This window comes from Manacus vitellinus, unplaced genomic scaffold (assembly GCF_001715985.3).
Source record: "Manacus vitellinus isolate BGI_N305 unplaced genomic scaffold, ASM171598v3 scaffold_58_pilon, whole genome shotgun sequence".
NCBI lineage: Eukaryota > Metazoa > Chordata > Aves > Passeriformes > Pipridae > Manacus > Manacus vitellinus.
Window position 1 is genome coordinate 2,102,658 of NW_021940671.1, and position 13,634 is coordinate 2,116,291.

Here is a 13,634-nt window from a genome sequence, read left to right on the forward strand (position 1 = left end):
TCGTCTCTCCCTCTGCCCGGCTGCGAGCACAAGCCGGCTGCCATGCAGTGGAGAGAGCTGCCTGCCATCTACTTGGAGGATTCCGGGAGCCCTGTGGAGAGATCCTCCTATCTCATTGAACTCCATACTGATGGTAAACGCCGTCGGGGATGTTCTGCAGCACGAGCCGAGCCGAGGTTGCATTAGTCTGTGTCATTGTTATCATGGGAGCAGCTGAGGAAATTAGCTGGCTGGAGGGCTGCCAAGCAAACAGTCAGAGGCTTGCTCTTCAAATTTATTATTATTTTTATTATTATTTATTACCCAGATGATGCTGCTGCCTCAGGGAGGGGAGATCAACCTTCTGGTACCTGATGGGGAAGGAGCTGATCCACAAAATGCAGCTCCCCACTGGAACACTTCACCAGAACGTTTTTCTCCTGTCTGTGCCTGGAAAAAATGATGCCTGGTTTAGACAGGAGGAAAACATCTTGATTCCTAGAGTTATTTTTTGTTTCTGATTTGCATCTCTGAGTGTTGTTTTGTATTTGAAACGTTGGTCTCACTGGGACATCTCTTCTGTTTCAGCTGTGAGTCCTCAGTGGGAAGCACAGAGAGGGGTCCTGGTCCTGGGTTTTTGCCGTGGTGTGTCTTTTCCTAGTGTTGATCCTTTTCAGACAGGTTGATTTTTGCAGGAAAACTATTTCAGGGTTACAGGTAGTTTTGGCACCTTTTGGCAGGGCACAGTGTGTTGGTGTTTAGGTTGAGGCTACAGACCTTTGCTGATTTGGCCACAGCGTGTTTTGATGTTCTTAAATTGTGTGTGTGCTGTAATTTAAAGTCCAGGCTCTGATGATGATGTGCTCCTTTTCTGTAACTCTGGTAAGCATTAAATGTGAAAAGGTTTTGCTCTGAGGCTGCAGTGGGAGGGAGTCTGTGAAACACATCCACAACAAAAGCTTTGTAAATAATAACATTTAAGAACTTTTTAGAGCTCTTAATATAACCCTTCTGATTTTTGCATATTGCTGTCATCTTTTAGCTAAAAAGCAGACAAACCAGATGACTGCCATTCCAGTTCCGTGGATAAATAAAAACTCCATCATTCAGTTTTTTTTCAAGAACTGTGCTAAATCAAGAGGTGTGGGGGAGGAATCGGCCTCATTCAAACATTTGTCCAGATTTTGAGTGGTATTTTAAGGGTGTGGGGGAAGCAAGGAAGAGAAATAGGCTTCATGCTACAGGATTTTCAGCAATCTGAGTGTGCAATCTGGAAAGTCTTCACAAATCCCAGAGAAATGCTGTCTTAATTTGATTTGAGGGTGGAAGAGGCAGATGTGTCTCTGCGTTGGTGAAGGGGTTCTGATTTCTTCCCACTCTGCCTTTCTGCCAGAAGCACATGGTGCCATTTCTCTTGGTGGGTGCAGAGTTTTTGGCATGGACTCTTCCTCCACTCAAAGGGTGTTCTAGAAAGAGTGAATCAGTAATTCAGTGAGGATTATTTTGTCACAGCAAATCATCAACAGGCTGTCATGAGAGAGGAAAAGAACCTCATGGTAATTTTTGCCCACTCTCAGATAACAACTTCTAACACAGAGAGAACAAGCTGCCACACCACAGCTCCTGTGCTCTTAAAAAGGGGGAAATCAGCACTTCTGTGCTGGCAAGATCAATTTTACATGTACCCACTTTGGGAACATGAGACACTGGAGGAGGGAAGTCTCTACTGAGACCAAGAACAACCATGTGGTGTGGGAAATGATTGAAACTCTGGAGAGCATGTGGTCAGCTCCACCACAGGTTTTATGCATGGCCCTAAGCAGGTCTCACTGCTCGGTATTTTTTGTCAAACATACAAAATAAAAACCCAAGTCCCAGAAGAAGAAACCAGGTGTCATTCCCTTTTTGCACAATAATTGTCTTCTGGCATATTTTTCATGTGTCTTAATAGCACTGGGGGCTGCAGCATGCAAAAAATGACAATTGTTGGGGAGTTTATATACATGCCCTATGTATGTGTAGCTCTGCTTGAGAGTTGCTTTTTGCAATTGAATTGTATTTTTTTAAATGAAATCTTCACTTATAAAATCTGGTTCAAATGTTCAGTAAAGCATTGCTTTATAATGCTTTGCTGGTGAGAAGGAAACTTTAGAAGTTTCAGAATTAATCTGTGGAATGTGAACAGAAAATTAATCTTGCTGTTTGTTTGCAGCAGAGGGATGTTGGTACTTATCAGCATCCATGGGTGTTGTGAGGATGCATTATTTAGTGACTCTCAAGTGCTGTGAGAAATGAGGCTTTCTACTAAAAGTACTGACAGCTTCAGTGACAGTCCTCTTCTCCATCCTTCCGTGGCCTCTCCTACCATGAGATGTGCAAAGGCAGTGCTCCTTCAGCAAACCTTTTGTTTTGTGGGTTGGACATCCTTGGAGACTGGGAGCTGTTACCTGCCTGGTTATAGTTTATGAGTGCTGATAGCATGCTTCAAGCATGACAGCACAGATCTCCTGAGCCAGGAGACCTGCTTACTGTATTAAATAGGATGCTGCCTCCTTTGATGATCTTCTGGGAGCATCCCCGTGCCGAAGCGCCGAGTTTGAGTGTCTCTTAAAAGCTCCTACCTGGGACGAATCAATTTGTCAGCGTTCAAGCTGCCAGTTTTCCTGGCTGCTCTGCCCTGTCCTGATGCCTGTCTCTGATCCCAGTGCCTCCTGATCAATCCCAGCTGGCCTAATTGTGACTGCACGTTTCTCCCTGTGTCCTGATGCAGATGGAGGCAGCTATGACGTTGTCCATGACGCCTCCAGCCCTGCGGCGGGGGACTGCTGCGCTCAGCAAAGCGCCGCCCGGCACAACTGGGAGATGAACTACCAAGAGGCAGCCATCTACCTCCAGGTGAGCCCTGCTGCCTGCTGGACTGTGGGGGGAAATGCTCTTCAGGAGCTGTGGTGGTTCTTGGCTGTAAGGAACAAAGAGCTTCCGTCCTGAGGTTAAAAATTCGGCGCTTCGCAAAGGATTCTGCTTGAAGAGTGGGGTGATGCTCCAGAGGGGGTAGTCATTTGGAGGCAACTGAGCTACGCATCTCTCCCTGTGTCAAGGGCTGTAGTGGCTGAGGGATTCAGCACATGTTCAGTTCTGTCACCTTGCCATGGAGATTTTTGTAGCTGGTCACAGGTCATCATTTCACCTCTGCGGTGAATGGTCGGTGCTCCCGTGTTCTGGAAGTGCAGGTCCTGATCCTGCCTTGGCCAAAGGTTGAGTGGGTGGCCCTGGGATGTTTGTTTAGTGTCAGTCAAGTCCTGCAGGTCATGTAAGGCAGGAGAGAAGGTAGAGGTCTTGTTTTCTACAGGAAGAAAGCATGCTGGGATTAGGATCAGCCCAGGAGGGAAGTTTACTGTATATAAAAAGAAAAAAAGACAAAACCCAAACAAACCTCAGTACAGGAAACACCATCCTTACTTCAGCAAAGGGACCATATTTTTAAGATCACTGTACAGCCTGGTGTAATGAATTAGCCACCAAAACTGAGCTTCTCCCAGAGGTGTCCAGTCTGAAATGATTGCTGGTTCCCTTACTGTCTGTCCCACTTCCTTCTCTTTGTTCCCTTTCAAAGCTCTGCGTGGCAGCTTGAGGTGTTGGACCCAGTTTAGTTCTTTGTTTAAGGCACTGCAAGGTGACAGAAACCATTTGTTTCTCCCTGTTCTGACCCCACGGGACTAAGAAATCTCACTTCCCACATATTTTAAAACCGTGTAGCCTGGACCTTGGCAATACTTGAGCTTCATGGTATGCTGGAGCAGCCCTGACAATGGAATGGTGGCTCCAGCTCCTCCTGGGCTTTTGTTTAAACTCCTGATTATTGGAGCAGCTCTGCAAAGGGTCATTGAGCTGCTGCAGCTCTGATGGTAATGGACACAGCAGGCCTGGCCCTTCAGAAGCAGATGATTCTTGCTGCTGCCTTGACCAATGGCCACGATGACACCGTCCTTGAAATGAAGTAGAATCACTTAAAGAGCCTGCAGAGTGTTCATGTGAACAGTAGCTGCAGGCAAGTGTTGTATCTGGATGAGAGGGCTTTGCTGTCCAGCCACGTTTGGAATTGCCTGGCTACCAAGAGGCAGGATTTAGGCTGCTTTTCATTCTGCAAGTGTGTTTTGCCAGGCGTGAATGAGAATGCCCTGCTGATCCCAGCCTGGGCTCTTTCGGGGGGGCTGGTGTTGATGGAACTCACTGCTGGGCTCTGCCCCGCTCACAATCTGGCTCCCTGACCCAGCAGGGTTTGTTCTGAAACACGAGATGAGCTGGAATAAATGAGAAACATTCGAAACCCTCTTCTGAATGAGTCTGGAGAATGCTTCACTTCTAAAGGAGAGCTTCCTGACCTCGTTATCCATTTGCAATCACAGTTATTCCGCTTTGATAGTAATAGTTTGACTGTCCTTACAGTAATTGCTTACCTCGAAAGATGTTAATTTAAAAAAAAAAAAAATCCACCACTTCTTGTGCATCCTTGTGTCCCAGCTGGGCTAAAACGATCTCTTATGACGGTTCTCAAGAGGCAGCAAGTTTCCTGTGAGTGGCAAAGACTTCCTTGCCAGAACTCTTGACTCAAAAAAGAGAAGAAGCTGTTGGGTGGTTCTGCACAAAGAGCCTCTAAATTCTTCCCAAACTAAGTTTCGTCCTAGAGGTAAAAATACTGACGATGTAGCTGTTTGAAAATCAGTCGTAGGCGAAGTGTTGAGATGGAATATCTGACCTTTTAATGTTAATTAAGCTTTCTAGGTAAGAGGGAATGACAGATCAGCGTAGAGGCTTGTTAATTTTTCATGGAGTCTGTCTTACATTCCTGAAGCAGAAAACACTTTGTGGGCTTCAGTGTTTTCTCCCAGACATTTTGCAAGGCCGAGATAAGGAGGAGCAACTGTCAGCCAGGTGCCCTGGAGCTTATCTGGGTGTTTTTGTGTTCTCTTGGAGAAGTTTAATCAAATAAGTCTGTAAATATGTGGAAGTAGTTGCAAGTAAATGAAGTGCTGTGTTTATGTTGGAATGTTGACTGAACTTTCTTTGCCTGCCTTTATAAACTCCTGCAGCTCTCTTCCTGCTTCTCAAAAGGCTCAAGGGTGTCTGAAGCAGGAGTTTGTGAATATTAGTTAAGTTTTATTACTGAGATATGCTTATGAACAGAAGGGAACATTCCTCAACAAACAGATCAATGGCAGGCTGTAAGTGGGGAATAGTCTGTCGGGAATTGTATCTAATCCTTATAAAAATCTGTGTTCTTCATGTGGAAAACTCCGTTATAGCTCTGAGAGTCACTAATGCTGTTCTCTTCTTTATTCCTGCTGCCCTAGGAAGGAGAAAATAATGATAAGTTCTTCACTCACCCCAAAAATGCCAAAGCACTCGCTGCCTACCTCTTTGCACACAACCACCTTTTCTACCTGATGGAGCTGAGCACGGCACTGCTGCTCCTGTTGCTGTCCCTCTGCGAGGCTCCAGCGGTCCCTATGCTCCGGCTGGGCATCTTTGTAAGTACTCTGGGGCAAAAGGAAGAAGTCTGCTTGCTCTGCAGTGTGGGTAAGAGGAAAAAGAAGGTCAAACAGAGAGGAAGAAGGAGGCACTGAGAGGAATAAGCCCACCTGGCTTGTTCTGTAAGTGAGCTGTCAGCAGATAGGGGAGCCAGCAAAGCTTCCTTTTCCCATCTGATGTGCACAGACCACAATGAAAGCGACACCTATTTCGTATTATCAATTTGTGCAGTTCTTAAATTTTCCAACAGAAGTGTGTGGTTTTTCTTTTTTCTTGAGATAACTCAAGAATCTGCATGCTTTGGGGTGGTTTTAAAGTCATTGTCAGGGTTGGTGCCGTTACCCCAGCCTAGAACACAAAGATGTCAGCCTGGGACAGGTTGCTAAACTTTCTCCTGTCCTCTCCTCCCAGTGTTGTGAGGACTCTTTTTAGTGTGTGAGTGACTTGAAGTGTTATGACCAAACTGCACAAAGTGCAGGTTGAGAGAAGGGATAATACACAAACTGGTGTGTACCTCTGTGAGTCCACATCCTCTTCATGAGGTCCAACTGTCAGGCACAGTGCTCAGAGCTGCTGTTGTTCATGAGAGAATCTGCTGCTGCTTTTGGAGCTGTTATGGCACCTTAGGACCATGCCAGAGGTGTAAACCAGCCTTGATAACCCTGGGGTCCTCAAAATGAGTCAGGGCTGCACAACTCAGTTCGGGTTTTGAGCTGTGACTAAAACTGAGGTTGTAAGAAAATCCTGTTGTCTTCTTTGTGGTGGATTTTGCATCTTCCAACGGAGAAGGGGCCCTTCAGCACTGCACAGAGCAGCATTGTGATCCAGAGCTTGATCAGGACCCTCTCTGTGGTTGTCCAGAATGTCTAGTTCAAGGGAAAACCCTCCTCTGTGTAAATTCTCCCTGCCTCGGTTCCTGCATTTCACTAAAAAAATTACAGTCTCAATCTTTTTTAAAAGTGTTTCTGCTCAAGTTACTGGTGTCTTGCCCTTGTGTTTCAAATGTATCAGTAAGTTTTTTGGATGTGTTGCTCAAGTCCAAAAGGGACAAGAATTTCAGGAAAATCTGGCCTGATTAGAGGAAAATTGCACAGGCTTTAATGAAAGCCCAAAGCAGTAAATACAGAAATTTTGAAAACCAGTGCTGTACTAGCTTTAAAAGAGTGGCCTTGGGGTTTCCTGTGTGCTGTGCTTAGACTGTTGTGCTTCTTGAAAAAGGAGGGGCAGAAGCGTGGCCTTTGCTGTGCTGCTGTTTACAATCAAACCTGTGTTGTGACAGGTCCATGCAACCCTGGAGCTGTTTGCGTTAATCGTGGTCGTCTTTGAACTCTCCATGAAGATGAGGTGGCTGGGCTTCCAAACCTTTATCAGGCACAAAAGGACTATGGTAAAGGTAAGTTGTTAGTGTTTCCTCCTTCAGCATCCAAAGAACCAGATTAAATGTTGGCCTGCACTGCAGCAGAGCTGACGTAGCCACGTGTCCCAGCTGCCAGATGATTCATGCGAGATCTCTCAGCTCTCGGGGACACCTCCCATCCCTTAAAGCATCCAAATAAGCAGGTGGTCAGCGAGAGCTTTGCCTTTCCCAAAAGGAGACTGCAGCTGTGCCTCTCATCACCCCCCTTTCTTGCAGACCTGCGTGCTGTTTGTGCAGTTCATAGAGGCCATCGTGGTGCTGGTGCGCCAGACCTCGCACGTCCGGATCACGAGGGCCCTGCGCTGCATCTTCCTCGTGGACTGTCGCTACTGTGGGGCTGTCAGAAGGTGATGCTCAGCTGGCTGGGTGTTCTGCTGTCATGCCTGGGGCTGGGCTGCAGGAAAAGCACCCAGATCCTGCAAGCATCCTGTGTCTTTCACGGGCATTTCAGATCTTGGAGGTATTTTAGTCGTACCTCGTGTGGATTGCTCACAGCACGCCGTGCTGTCCTCACGTGTACAAACCACCTCACAGAGCCCAGCACATGAGTGTGGCTGCATTGCCTCTGCTCCCTGATTTGCCTGTAAGCTGCACAATGAATCAGAGTCAGTCTGAAGAAGGAGAGTTGACAGTGTGACATTAGTATTGTTTGCAGTACCTGAGAGCTGACTGCAAAGGACAGATGGGTAGCTTGGAAACCATCTTAATTTAGCAAGCCTTCTACTTTTAATCCTTGGAGGGAGTGGGAAGAAAGCCCTCAAGTGTGATGTGGTGGTGGTTGGTTTTTTTTTCCCCCTGACAACCTGGAGGAGTAAACGTGCAAGTTTTAGTTTATTAATGTTTTCTTATTTTTCAGAAATCTGCGACAGATCTTCCAGTCCCTCCCACCATTTATTGACATTCTTCTCCTCCTCCTTTTCTTCATGGTGATTTTTGCTATTCTAGGTAAGTTGTATTTATGGAAGGTGATGTTCTTAACCAGTTATTGTCCAAAATCAACACCAACAGCTTGGATGAATATTAAACTGATCATATGCAGAGTCCTGTCAGGATCTTCCATTTATCCCATTTCATCCACAGTCATCTGGAAGGCAGAATTAAAGATCAAAAAAATCTGGAAGCTGGATATTTGATTTTGAGGCAATCTGGAAGATTTTGACCTCTTTCAGAGCACAGTCAGTGGTGTGTGTTTCCAACTTCTGCTTCCATCACCTGTTCCTCAGTCTTGTTAGTTTAGTTTACATCCCCACAAATGCAAATGTCTGCAGTGTACCTGGTGCAGTCCAAACCATGCCCAGAAGGTTTGTTTTCCAAAAGGATCAGTGACATCTATTGGCAAATCTCTATGGAGAAGGCCTTTCAGATACTCCCATCTTCATGGTGTCAGAGAGGACTTACTGTTAGTGTGATCTTCTCTTTGGGAGCTGCTTTGCTGCTTGACATTAAACAGACTTTATTTTTGTTTGTTCTTTCCTCCTGTCTCTCCTCCTCTACCTTCTCTGCTGCTTCTTTAGGTTTTTATTTGTTTTCTCCTAACCACTCCGACCCGGTGAGTATCTTGACTCTTTCAGCTGCAGCTTGAGTCTCATTTGACATACCTGAGGCTCAGACATTACTGTGCAGGCTTAGTTTATTCCATGGGATCCCTGGGAGACCAGGTGCCAGCTGGTCCAAGGCTGCCTGGCAGTGTCACCCTGCTTTACCCTCTGCTGGGAAGGAAGACTGTGCAGGGAACTGCCTCAAAGACAGGGTGTCCCAGAGGGGATGTTCACACAGAGAGTTGTTCCTTGTTCTTGATGTCTTAATTCAGTCAAAAGAGCCACCTGCCACTGTCCCCAGGGGAGGAGGTGTCTGGGTGAAAGCTCGACTGCTTCCGCTGCGGCGGTCGGAGTCCAGCAGCCACAGGTTCCTGCTGCTGCCCAGGCTGTGGCTTGCTGGGAGTAACTGCCACCAAAAAGCATAGCTAAGCTTTTGTTTTAACCCTTAATCTTTGTCAAGGAACTTTAAAAAGGACCAGTGCAGAAGTACCTTTCCCTAGGGAAGGCATCAGGGAGCTGTGGAAGCGCGAGTGGGTGGGTTGGTTGTTTTCTGAACGAAATGTCCCCGTGAAATTCTGCTTGCATTTTGTCATGGGAGCTTTTTCTTTCAGTACTTCAATACTTTAGAGAACAGCCTCGTGAATCTCTTCGTGCTTTTGACCACTTCAAAGTAAGTTCATGCTCTTCTAGCTCAGTCTTTCCCTTTGTCCAAAAGGAGTCTAGCAGAGCCCAGAGTTTATCTGCAGAAATGCTCTGTCTCCAAATGTGTGACCCCTTTCCTCTGTGTCAGAGATTTCCAGTGTCAGCCTGCATGAGAAGGACTGGTATTTCATTTTGCTTTAGGACACTGTGACCTCAGCTGCAGAGTTATCTCTGAGGACTCAGACTGCTTCATCACTGTGAGGGCAATAAGGGGGGAAACAGCTTTATTAGGCCTTGGCCCAGGAAGGGAAAGTTACTGTTTGTGCTCCTTTGTCAGCCAACAGTTGACTGTTGAGAAGTAACTTCCTATCCCTCTGCTTCAGTTCACTTATCTGCTAGGAAATTGGTATAACAACAGTGGGTAAATATTGGTCTGCTGTCAGGGGGAGCTCTCATGATTAGGAAATTAGCAAAGGATGGAATAAATCTGAGGTTGTAGCACACTGAGGCTCTATTGCTGTTGTTAAGTATCAAAGCACAACCCTTAGCCACGTCACAAATCCCGTTTGGTATTTGGGATGTGAAGGGAATTTGAATTTCAGAGTGCTCTCCTTATTTATTTCTTTCCTTGTGCCCCCATGTTCTTGCTGCTCGTTGCTGGGCACCGAGTTCTGTGTCATGAGCAATGACACGTTTTGCAGAAATGTGCAGATCTTTGGATGTGAGTTTACACCACCACCACCCCCCCTGTGTCCTGTGCCTCTTGCCTGTGCAGTGGGAAGTGTAACATGAGCTATTTGGTGCTTTAACTTGTGTCCTTTGGGGTGCAGTTTCCCTGATGTGATGATGCCGTCTTACGCCCGGAACCCCTGGTCCTGTGTCTTCTTCATCGTGTATCTCTCCATTGAGCTGTACTTCATCATGAACTTGGTGAGTCCCCAGTGAAGCTCCTGACTTCTCTCTGCCTGATTTTGGAGCTCATTGCCCAGCAGAGCCTTCCCACTCCCAAAGAAGTGGCAGCTTTGCTACACTTTTAGTGTTTAACCACGAGGAATTGAACTAAATCACAGCAAACCAAATGATACGAGCATCTTTCAACTTCTCTCACATTAATATCGTGCTTGGAGTGACATACTCACTTGCATGGAATTTATTGTCCTTCTCTGTCTTAATTATTTATCATAAAATGGCATTTTATTATCTGGGCTCGCCTGAAATACTTTGTAAATCAGTTTGAAGGGGATGGAATTACTCAGTGTGGCAGGGCTTGAGTGCTGATCACTGCAGTGCAAGAGCACAGCTGCTCAGGGGAGGATATGAGTGGTGGAAAAGGGTTTGCCAAAGGAGTTGAGGAGTTCTGCAACCCAAGGTGAGGGATTTGATGCTTGTGGTGGGCTTGGATTTCGCTGCTTGTGTCCTAAATAGAGGGTTAGCTTTGGCAGTTGCTAGCCAGAGCTCCCTCCCGTGGCAGGGTGAGTGCAGAGAGCAGCCCTCAAAACCTGCTTTCCAGGAACGTTTTAACAAACCTGACACTGTTTTCTGTTGGCACGTGTGTGGTTTAGCCTTAGCTGTTAAAACCCACTAGCGAGTGTTGAGAGGCCAGAAACACCTGGACCTCCTCCAAAAAGTGGATGAGTGTGTGTGCAGTGAGCCTGAGGATCCCTTTGTGGGATCCCTTACGCCAGCGAGACCTCACTGGCTCCGTTCTGCCTCAGCCAGCGCTTAGTAAATTCCTGCTGCAGGCAGGCAGGATATTCCCACCTGTTTGGGAAGCCCTGGCTCAGGTAGCTGCAGAGCACAAGGATCAAATCACGACTTTCTCTCCTGTCTTCCCTCTCAGCTTCTCGCTGTGGTGTTTGACACTTTCAATGACATCGAGAAGAGGAAATTCAAGTCCCTGCTGCTGCACAAGCGCACGGCCATCCAGCACGCCTACGGCCTGCTGGTCACCAAACAGGTACAGGGCTCTGCCAGCTGCCTTAACAGCACCCCTGGGCTGGAGTGGTTAAAGGGCACGTTCCAAAAAAGGTGATTTATGTCTGTTGGTTGTAATGATACTCACCGAGGGCTGCTGGTTTTTGCATTTGTGTAACTCAGTACTCTGAATTTCAGCCCCGTGTGAGGTTATGGGGGTGGCTTGATAAAATCAGTGACATTTTTTTCTGGAGTGAATGTGATCATTGCTTTCTCTCTGATTCGGTTTGGGTCACTTGAGGACTTGCTTGACTTACTCAGACTGAGGAGGGGTGGGTCATACAAGTGAAGGTACAGTCCAGTTACTGGATCCTGCACGAGTAAATGGTGTAGAAATAGAAGTAATTCACCTACAAACAACTTTTTACAAGCACTTGGGAGAGAAGGTTGATTTCTTGCTTAACTTGTGGAGCAGCATGAGAAATAAGGCCCAAAAATAACTAACCCACTTCTAGTAGATTAGTTCATGATTAGTTCACATGGCTGATAGTCTTTAAAAAGTGCTAGTAATGGGATCTGTTAGGCTGTCTGCTAATTGCCCAAGAAGAGGGGTTGAATTCTACTTGGGGTGCCTGGTTGGACAATTTTCAGGCAATGGGACAACAGGGAACAGTTCTGCTTTTGCTGGAGGGACCAATTGCCAGGAGAGCTTCTGATCTCTGTGCCCTGAGACAAGTTTGATACGTTAAAGTAATAGCTTAGGGTACTTTGGGGGCTCAGTTATAATGTATGAAATCCTGCTTAAAATAAATCCAGAGTGAGAATTAAATGCCCTTGCCTCTGCATATTCCTGCCTGATGTCACTGCTTATGACAACATCCCTTTGTTTCCAGAGGCCATCTGGAATTTCCTTCAGGCACTTCGAAGGGCTGTTGCGGTTCTACAAGCCTCGGATGTGTGCCAGGGAGAGATATCTCACCTTCAAAGCACTGAATCAGAGCAATACTCCTTTAGTCAGGTAGGATGGTGTTCCTGCTGCACCCAGGGCAGGGAGGTTGCTCCACTCCCTGACGTTTGGCTGGGCTTCCTAGCGGGTTTATGGAATGAGGGTTGTTGTCTGAGATGTGGGGATAGAGTTATGCGATCGAAGGGATTTGTCCGGGAAGCAGGAGGGGTGGGTACCCTGGGAGCTGAGGTTTTCCTTCGGAGGTGATGGAGTTCCTGCATGCCCTCTTGTGGATACAACGCTGTGCTGGCACTCACAGGCAGGATCTGCTTCCCATTCCTGTGCCAGAACAGAGGAACCAAAAATTGGGGAACAGCACTAGAGCCTACGAGGAGATTTCTTCACACAGCGCAGCCTCGCAGCCTAACAAGTTTTTGCTTTTTTCCAGCAACTGGCTGTTCCCCCCAGGGTTTTGTTAATTAGAATCTGGTTCTGCTGGTGCTTTCAGGGCTGCCATTCTCTGTGTTATGAGGCAGAGAATTGCCATTCTGGTGGGTGGGTGCAGCTGACACCAACCAGCAAGGAAGCAGAGGGAATTAGAGCAGGAGATCTTCTCCTCCTTTTCCTTTGTTCTGGCCACAGACAGGCTTGGAGTGAGTCTCCTATGAAACTGGTGCTGATGCTTCTCTGTGAAGTCAAGTGCCATGGAGAAGTATTGAAAATGGCATAGGGAGAAAGGCTGGGTTCTTAAATTTAGGCACCTAATGACACCAGTAGGAGTCTGAGAAGTTCAGCATCCTCGCTTTCAGACTCCTAGAAGCTGTTACAGGCCTGACCCCAAACACCTAGACAGGCACTCATGTTCTATGAGTTTCTTTGCTTTTGTGTCCTTTTTTCAAACTTCATTGTTACCTTGAAAAGAAAATGTGCAAAGATGTTAGAAAAGGGCTGTATGAGTAATTAAGGCAATAGTCCAAGATGTCTTCGTGAAGAGCAGTGCAATCTCTATCCCTTGGAGTTGTCATCTAAGCCTCAGGTCTTTTCTTTCAGTGGTAAAATTCTGGAGTTCAGTAGAGTCAGAGTTTCCTTTAAGGGTTGAAGTGTTACAGAGAGGAGATTCTGGCTATTGTCAGTCAGGAACCTTTGGCCAGACCGGGAAGAGGTCAGTGTTGAGTTCTGTCAGTTGTGGCTGCAGTTCTAATAAGGAGTTAATAACTTCAGGGGACTCTCTGCTGCTGATGACAAGGACACTTAAGAATCTAGTCAACCTCAAGGCTCTGATCAGATTTTTCTTTCTGTTTTGCAGTCTAAAGGATTTTTACAATTTCTATGAAGTTGTTGGCTTAAAATGGAAGGTAAGTCTTTGTTGGATGGAGAAGAGGGGAAGTGTGTGTGGGAGGGAGAGCAAAGGAGACCAGTGGTTAGAGAGAAGCTGGGTAAGAAATAAAGGCAGTTGAAAAGAAGCAGATGAAGGGGATAAGGTGGGTCTCCATCCCTGCCCTGTTGTTTTTTGTGTGGATGTAGCACTGGCTGCTGCTGATGGTGGCTGTTCTGCTTCCAGGCAAAACGAAACCGCGAGCACTGGTTTGATGACCTTCCACGGACAGCATTCCTCATTTTTAAAGGTAACAGGCTGTGTTTTCATGGCAACACGTGTTCAGCTAACAGG

At 46.6% G+C, this 13,634-nt stretch overlaps 1 protein-coding gene across 1 annotated transcript in view; it reads left to right on the forward strand.

Moving 5' to 3' along the window:
- Positions 1 to 13,634, forward strand: part of TPCN1 (two pore segment channel 1) — a 44,654-nt gene that overhangs the window by 16,251 nt on the left and 14,769 nt on the right. Inside the window, exons 2-13 of the mRNA XM_008925780.2 lie at positions 2,750 to 2,874; positions 5,331 to 5,507; positions 6,788 to 6,901; positions 7,142 to 7,272; positions 7,782 to 7,870; positions 8,440 to 8,474; positions 9,075 to 9,133; positions 9,936 to 10,035; positions 10,946 to 11,062; positions 11,913 to 12,037; positions 13,272 to 13,320; positions 13,527 to 13,590. Of these exons, the coding sequence (XP_008924028.1) occupies positions 2,750 to 2,874; positions 5,331 to 5,507; positions 6,788 to 6,901; positions 7,142 to 7,272; positions 7,782 to 7,870; positions 8,440 to 8,474; positions 9,075 to 9,133; positions 9,936 to 10,035; positions 10,946 to 11,062; positions 11,913 to 12,037; positions 13,272 to 13,320; positions 13,527 to 13,590 (1,185 nt within the window). The remainder of the gene's footprint in view (positions 1 to 2,749; positions 2,875 to 5,330; positions 5,508 to 6,787; positions 6,902 to 7,141; positions 7,273 to 7,781; positions 7,871 to 8,439; positions 8,475 to 9,074; positions 9,134 to 9,935; positions 10,036 to 10,945; positions 11,063 to 11,912; positions 12,038 to 13,271; positions 13,321 to 13,526; positions 13,591 to 13,634) is intronic.